Source organism: Psammomys obesus, unplaced genomic scaffold (genome assembly GCF_907164565.1).
Source record: "Psammomys obesus unplaced genomic scaffold, mPsaObe1.curated_primary_1811, whole genome shotgun sequence".
In the NCBI taxonomy this organism is placed as follows: Eukaryota; Metazoa; Chordata; class Mammalia; order Rodentia; family Muridae; genus Psammomys; species Psammomys obesus.
This window is the reverse complement of record NW_026596166.1, coordinates 4398440-4406288: the sequence shown is the minus strand read 5'-3', so window position 1 is coordinate 4406288 and position 7849 is coordinate 4398440. Positions and strand designations below refer to the sequence as shown.

At 51.5% G+C, this 7849-nt stretch overlaps 1 protein-coding gene across 1 annotated transcript in view; it reads right to left on the bottom strand.

Annotated features, from left to right (window-relative positions):
- The window catches only part of Sptb (spectrin beta, erythrocytic), a 117409-nt gene that overhangs the window by 26677 nt on the left and 82883 nt on the right, over positions 1 to 7849 (bottom strand). Inside the window, exons 16-21 of the mRNA XM_055595459.1 lie at positions 4462 to 5218; positions 3890 to 4092; positions 3694 to 3784; positions 2639 to 2785; positions 969 to 1232; positions 458 to 664 (exon numbers count right to left, since the gene is read on the bottom strand). Of these exons, the coding sequence (XP_055451434.1) occupies positions 458 to 664; positions 969 to 1232; positions 2639 to 2785; positions 3694 to 3784; positions 3890 to 4092; positions 4462 to 5218 (1669 nt within the window). The remainder of the gene's footprint in view (positions 1 to 457; positions 665 to 968; positions 1233 to 2638; positions 2786 to 3693; positions 3785 to 3889; positions 4093 to 4461; positions 5219 to 7849) is intronic.

Here is a 7849-nt window from a genome sequence, read left to right as displayed (position 1 = left end):
GGGGGGGGGGGGGGGGGGGAGGGGGCGCACAGTGTGACCATCTTTGAAGACAGCCGTCCTTTCCCATAAAGAGCTAGATGGGTGCCTGGTTCTTCTCAATACCCCCTCTGGGTCACCCCCACTGCCCCCCACCCCATTTTACAGACAGGGTATTTCAAAGTAAGGTTCAAATAACTTGTTGCAGCTCCCAAAGCGGGCTCTTGGTCTCAGTCTCCCCAGGAGTACTATGGAGTGGCTGGTAAGTTCCCCCCTCACTCACAAAGTACCCGCCGCCCTGATTTTCTACTCAGTGCAATCACTACAGTAGCCCTATGAGATAAGGGACGAGATGACCAGTCATCCGCTGCCAGGATTGCTCTGGACAGCAGCCAGCTACCCCCACGGCAGCTGGCGCCTCGGTCCCCCCACCCCCACCCCCACCCCCACCCCTGGGGTAGAGAGACTGTAGCCCACGCACCGTCTCATCCTCTAAGTCTCGGCTGATCTGTAGCTTGGCTTTGGATAATTCCAGCTGCTTCCTCCTCCTCCCCAGAGGTTCCAGGAGGTCCAGGAACCGCTTTTCGATGCTCATGTCTGTGTCTCCTGCCTCCGCTCCCAGCGAGGGCGCCTCGGCAAAAAGTTCCTCCAGCTCCTCCTTCCGCAAATTCACTTGGTCCTCCACTCGCTGGGACACAGGAAACAGTGTCAGTACTGTCGGAGACACCTGGACAGGGGCCTCCATCTACCCACCCCATCCATCTTCCATCTTTGAGGCCCATTTAAAGCGCAGCCTCCTCCAGATGTTTCCCTGGATGCCTCCCCTCCTACATTTCTCATGTGTCTTTTGACTGGATTCCTGTCTGACCCACTGCAAAGGGGTCTTCTGAATTGGGAGGCATTTTTGCCTAATACAAACAAGTCAAACTAAGGGGAACAGAGGAGCGCCAACTTCAGGGTTCCACTCTGAGTCTAACAGCCCGTTCACGTGCCTTCAACTTAGCCAACATCCGGTTGACGGTGGTCAGATCCTTGCCCAGGTCGTCTGACCGCAGCTGGTCCTCCATGGCGCCGATCCATTTGTTGAGGTCAGCGTGGGTCTGCAGACGCAGGTCAGAGCTCCGGGCAGCCGAAAGCTGCTCCGTCTTTGCCTTCGTGGTGGTCTGCAGCTCGTCCCAGAGCTTGTGTAGGGCTTCCAGCCTTTCTGACACCACATCCTTGAACTGCGGCTTCTCTTCCATCAGCTGCCTCCCTTCCTGTGGGGGGAGGGGGAGAGCTAACCCAGGGCTTCAGTGGCCTCTAAGGGCCCCAACCCCAGGTGGTTGTGCGAGAAATCCTGAGGGGAGGCCTCCAACATGCCCCACAAAAACACATGCCGAACCTCTAAAGTTATCTACACTGTCTGGGCAAATGCCTTAGAGAGATCCAAGCATGGGGAAGGAGGCTGATACTAAATGAAAATCCAAAGTTCATTCAGGAGGCAGGCCTGGCAGGCCTAGAACCTTAGCACTCAGAAACTGGAGGCAGGAGGATAGTGAGCTGATGGTCAGCCTGACAAATGCAGTGAAGGTTAACTTTGGCAACTTAGTGAAACCCCATCTCAAATTAAAATATAAAAAGAAGGGAGGAGGTCTAACTGAATGGTGAAGGCTTAATCCCTGGTTACCCCTTTTCTAGGCAAGACATAAAAAGAATATTTCAAAATCCACCCAGGAGCAAGGTGTCGTGAGTGGCACACAGCAGTAATCTATGAAGCAGGAAGATCATAAGTTCGAAGCCAGCCTGGGCTACAGGGCAAAATCCTGTGTCATAAACAAAAATTAATGATGAATAAACTAACAAACAAATCAGATCCAGGTGCCCACAGCATTGGAATCCCTTCCGAGTTCCAGAAGTAATGTTTTTGCCTCAGGGAATAGGTTGGTCACTAAGGTTGCCTGACCTCGTTTCCCCTGTATAAATGTCTATGTTTGGGGTGTGGACAGTATAAAGGACTTGGCTCTAGACATATGTCCTATTAATAGTAGTCAGAATTATCAATGGCCTCACAATTGCCAAACACTATCCTCAGTGCCTTGTCTGTGCAATACCCACAGCTCAGCTGGTGAGAGCTACCCTCGTGTCAGAGAGGAAGAGCTGAGAGCAGGGAAGAGACGTCAGTCTGGCTCCCGAGGCTATGCCCTAACCAACTACTAGGCATGGCTTCATGCAGACACCGAGCCTACTTCTTCCTGAACAGCCACAGCAGGGAAAGCAAAGGAACAGGATTCCCAGGTGTGACCACTGCCACACTTTGATCTATGCCACCGGCGAGCCTAGGACAGATGGGTCCCACGGTTTCATCTACGGAGGCTGCGAACAGCTGCTTCCTGGTAGATTTGCCCATCCAAACAATGGAGAGCACACTACTGGGAGGGCTAACAGAAATTACTGCCCTCCGGGTACTGGTTGCTGAAGCGTAACTGTTCTGACCAGGTTTAACGAGCCTAGCTATCGCAGGAACACTAAAGGTTTCATGACTGTTTCGAGGAGGTTTTATCTTTCCCTGCCGAGCTCTGTATTGTTCAGAAGGCTTCGGGACAGAGTCTGTGTCATGAATGAAGCCCAAGCCAGAGGAGTGTATCTGAGCAGAGAGCCACCTACCTCCCAAGCCTCTACTCACCGCGTCAATGTTCTCAAGCCACCCTTGATGTGAAGCCAGCTCTGCCATAAAGGCCTGGTGTTTCATCCACTTGTTGTGAAGGTTGCGAGCTTCATCGTAGGAGACATCTGGAGATGTCAGCAGCTTGTCATTGATCCAGAGAGTGAGCTGTGGGCAGAAAGAGTGAGCCCTATGGTTTCTGAGTGTACCTTTTTGGCAGGGCAGGGTTTTGACTCTCCTATTGCTAGCTCCAGAAGGAGAAGGTACAGGGGCTACCCATGTCTTTCTTACTAGAGCATGTGTGGTGTGAGATAGTTTGTTCTTCCCACAGTCCCGGGACCTAGGACAAGGCCTGAGACACTGTAGTAACTCAGCACATCCTTAGTAGATGGGTAGATGGAGGATTCCATCCTGACAGTGGGGTGATAAATAATTAATAAACATCAGGAAAATGTTACATGAAGAAGAGGTTAAAAGCAACCATAATTAATAAAGGGTTGAAGGGGTGTTATAAGTCCAATAGTTCCGAAATGGCCTGGCACCATGCCAAGCCTGGCTTGTACCAAGGGAAAAAGCTTTCCATCTAACCAAGAGAAAGCCCAAAGCCCGACTGCATGTGGGAAGTCCCATCAGCAGACTCTCTGTCTGCCGTCAGGGTGCCTGATATGCTACTTGTGCCAGGCTTGAGACTTGTTCCATAATTCCAGGGTCCAGGACAAAAATGAAGATGTCCAAAAAAGCATTACAGATTTCAAGTCAGCGTCAGCAGGGTGCTGTGCGGATGAATACACAGAGAGCCCTGCCTAGGCTCCAGGTGTTCCCCGTCCTGAATGCTCTCACACCACTCTTTAAGAAATCTAGTCCTAGATCGGGCAAATCAAAGCATGACTTCTGACTTGGGGTTAGGGGTAGGAAAGAGCTGTAGGACAAAAGGCTTCAAAGATTCCTGAGCTAAGTACCCCAAGCCCTCAACTCATGAAATGGCACCAGTCTTGAGCGAGACAGGAGTCCTTTGGCCTCCCACCTCTGGGCGCTTCAGACTGACATCTAAGGAGCACCCTGTTCCCTGGCCTCACCTCTTTGCAGTTCTGGAGGAAGTTTTGAAGCTCCAGGTTGTCTTTTAGGAGAACTGTAGCCTCCTGGGCCTTCTCATTGTTCTTCTTATGTCTGGGAAGTGAAGGACGGTCACACTAGCACCGAGCCTGGGGTCCTTGCCCAGCACCCCCACCCCACTGTAGCACAGGGCCTCATGGTCCTAGGGGTAGGGAGTACCTGTCTTCAATCAGCTGCACCTTCTCTTTGATCTTGTCTGAATACAGGTTGCCCTCAGCCACCAGCTTGTTTCCAGAGTCCACTGGACTCAGGACCTTTTCCCGGTTGTTTTCCATAGACACTAAGAAATCCTCAAACTTTCGGATGCCGGCCTCCGCAGCTGCTAGGGAGTCTGGGGGCTCCAGGTGAGCCAGAGTGTATTCCTGTTAAAGCAAGTTTCCAGAGGAGGCCTGAGCAGGAGCTAAGCAAGAGCGCCAGGGGCAGCTGTGCGGACCACAGTGTAGGCCTAGGGCAGCGCAAAGAGAAGGCTCTGCTGTCTGCCCTGGCCCCTCATTCCCACCCAAAGTGGGGAGCATGGACAGCGGTGAAAACTACAGGAAAGGGTAGTAAATTCAGGGCAAGTTTGCCTTTTCTAGCTTCCAAATGACAGACAGCCTGGGGCATGGGACCAGAAGGGGACATGATGAGGAAAGGACACAGAGGAGTTTCTTTAATTGGTGACTATGAATAGCTCACCACTAGCAAGTCTCCTGAGGGACTCCTGGGCCCCAGCCCTGGACGCTCCTCCCTACCTGGTTGCTGAGGATGGCTTCAGCCTGCTTGGCATCTTTCTGGAACTCCTGGAAGCCCAAGCACTGGGTGAGGGAGTGCTCTCGGCTCTCCCACATCCGACGCAGGGCATCCCAGTCCGTATCTAGGCCCGCCAGGCGCTGGCCCAGGAGCTGGTAATCTGGGTCCTTCTGGCCTTCGATCACTTTCTCCCCAGAGGCCTTGACCTGGTGGTAATTGTCTCTGTGCGCATCGATGTCTTCCTTGATGGCTGCATGCTGCTGCAGGAGCTGCTCAGCCTCTGGGAGTGACTCAGGCATGTCCTCAGAGGCCACCGCCTTTTGGGCCATCGACAGCCAGGCCTGGAAGTCATCCAGATCCTGCAGGAAAGCCTGCAGCTTGCTGGCCTCACCTAAGGAGAGCTCCTGACCTTGCAAGGCGTCTTGCAGGCCCTTCCACAGCTTCTCGACATCTGCCTGCCGCTGGCCAATGTCCTCTTTCTGCTCAGGATGTGACTCCATCAAGTGCTGTGACTCGCGTTCCAGGGCGCTCACACGGTCCCGGATGGCGATGACATCCCGCTCCAACCCTGACAACTTCCGCTGGATGGCAATGACACCCGCCAGATCCTGCCCAAGGTCCCTTGTAGACTCCACAACCTTCGTCTTGTCCATGATCCACTTGCTGGTCTCCTCACAGTCCACGCAGTAGTTGTTGACTCGGAGAGCTGAGTCCACAGCCTGTCTCTGCTCTGACACCACAGCCTGGAAGGCCTGCCACCTGCCAGAGGAGACAAGACCAAGAGGAAACAGATACCACACAGTTCCTCAACTCCCTGCTTCCCAGGAGTCCTCCCCACAGACTTTGTATGTTAAAAAACAAACAGAATGTAAATAAATAAATAAATAAATAAATATCTAAATAAATACATAACTGTGGTTAAACAAAAATCAACGTGTCCAATTTTACCCAAGATACATCTAACAGAACTAGATTTTCCTGATTCTCGTGAGGACAGTAAATGATGTGATACTAGCCATGCGTCTTGTTCAATTGGACTTCAGGTAAATGTGAGCGGTCTCGGAGCTACGGTGGATCGGCTTTTGGCTAGTGTGATGGTAACATGCATGGAGGAGGAAGTGTGCTCTGGATTTCTGCCCTCTGCCACGGCGCAAACAACCAACACTACAGACTGTGTGCTTTTTAAGCCGGGTGTGGGGCAGCTCTGAGCTGCCTAGATGGGTCTCTTGGTCTCAGTGAGCCTGGGCTATAGTTTCCAGAGTAGCTAGGACTGATACCACAATGCCTAAAGATAAGTGTGTGTGTGTGTGTGTGTGTGTGTGTGTGTGTGCGCGCGTGCGCGCGCGTGCTCGAGTGTGTGTGGTGTATGTGCTCCCACGTGTATGAGGACATGCACCTCTGCGTTCATATGTGGAAGCCACGGGAGAACGCCAGGCCTTTTCCTCTGCCACGCCCTGTCTTATTTTTTGAGACAGTCTCTCATTAGACCCGAGGCTTGCAGTTTTGGCTAGGCTGGCTGGCTGTCAGTACCAGCTACCTGTCTCTACTCCACCCCCACCCCCATGCTCGGAATACAACTACACTTAGCCATGGCTGGCTTTTATGTGGGTGTGGGGGGTCTGAACTCGGGTCCTCTTGCTTGCGTGGCAAGCGCTGTTATCCACCCACACCCTGCAAACGTATTTTCTGCTATTGATACGGAGAGCCCACAGTGGGTTTATCAGGTTGTGATGCCATCGAGAAGCCAAAGGGCATCTGTATACAATTTCCCTGGAGTTTTAGAAATGCTGGAAATATCTAGAAAGCTTTAAGAACATTATTAGCTTTAAGAACGCTCCAGGGCGGCCCCTAGCTTCTCTAGAGGAAGAATGTAAATGCCCAAGGTCACATTCAAAATGCCCTGGCCTGCAAACAAAAATGAGAGAGGCCTGGTGGAAAGAGAAGAAAAGGGGAAAGAAGAGAGAGGGGAAGACTCCAGGTGCCCTCAACCTTCAGGTGCAACACTGCTGTAAAATGGGGAGCTACAATGAGGTCTGGCAAATGTCCTGGGGTCCTCTGGTTAGTGTGCAGCATCCGATAAAGCTCTTTGGAAGAGCTGCCCATCAGCCAGGGCCGACCCCTGGAGACAGCTCCCTTGGGGCCAAGCTTACTCCTTGCACACCATTAGGCTATGTAGCACACGAGAGGAAACGGAAGGCTCGTGTGGCCCTTAGAATGAGAAATGTTCCCCCTAAGCCCGGGTGTTTGAACACTTGGGTCCCCAAAACACTGGAACTCCCCAGTCTGGGGGGAGGATGGAACCTTTGAGAGGTGGAGCCTTGATTGAGGAAGTACATCACCTTGGACAGAGTTCGGGTGTTTATAGCATTTTCCCACTTCCCGTTCACTCTTTCTTCGTCCCGCTTAGGGTTTAGAATATGAGCTCTCAGCTTCCTGCTCCGGCCGCCATGCCTTCTGCTTGCTACTCTACCTCCTGCCATGATTTTTGTTTTTAAATCCCTCTGGAGCCGTAAGGCCAAATAAACCCTTCCGTTGATAAACTGCCTTGGTCATGGTGTTCTAGCACCACAACAGAAAAGTAACTAACCCAGAGGTTGGTAGCAGAGATTGGCTGTTGCTCTAAGGAACTTGACCACGTTGGAGGAATGTGGAAGATTTTGGCACTTGGGGATAGAGAAGCAGCTGGATGTTAAACTCTACTTTCTAGTAGGAGCCTGGAAGAGAGTAGCGCTGAGAGTGATTCGGAAGGCAAGGCCATTAACAGCATCTAACTTGGAGACCATTCCTGTTATATTCTGGCGAATGTCCATGTCGTGAGAACTTGCCAGAGGCTAAATTTAAAAGTAATGACCTAATTTCTTCAGTGAAGCAAATTTCAAGACTACATAATGTTTGTTCAGTCTATGGCCGAGGTATTACGGATAGTGCCTCTGCAGGTCTACAACGAAAAAGAACAAGTGGGGCAGAAAGAAATGCAAAATGTGCAGTTTAGAGAGAAAAAGAGCACCAAGAAGCTTAATGTTACAGCCAGGGCACATACTGGAAGAGGTTTCCAAGGAGACTAGTGCCATTAAGTAGAGGCCTTTTCTGCACTGAAATAAAGAGAAGGGTGCCCTCTGGGCAAGACCCTACCCAGCTAAATTCCCAACTTGTGAAAGAGAGCATAAAGCTTTTTCTTTTCTCCTAGAAAGCAGCTGCAACCAAAAGCCACTGTTAAACTGCGTGGTGTGGCACATGCCTTTAATCCCAGCACTTGGGAGGCAGAGAAAGGTGGATCTCTATGAATTTGAAGCCAGCCTGGTCTACAGAGCTAGTTCCAGAACAGCCAGGGCAACAGAGAGAAACACACACACACACACACACACACACACACACACACACACACACACA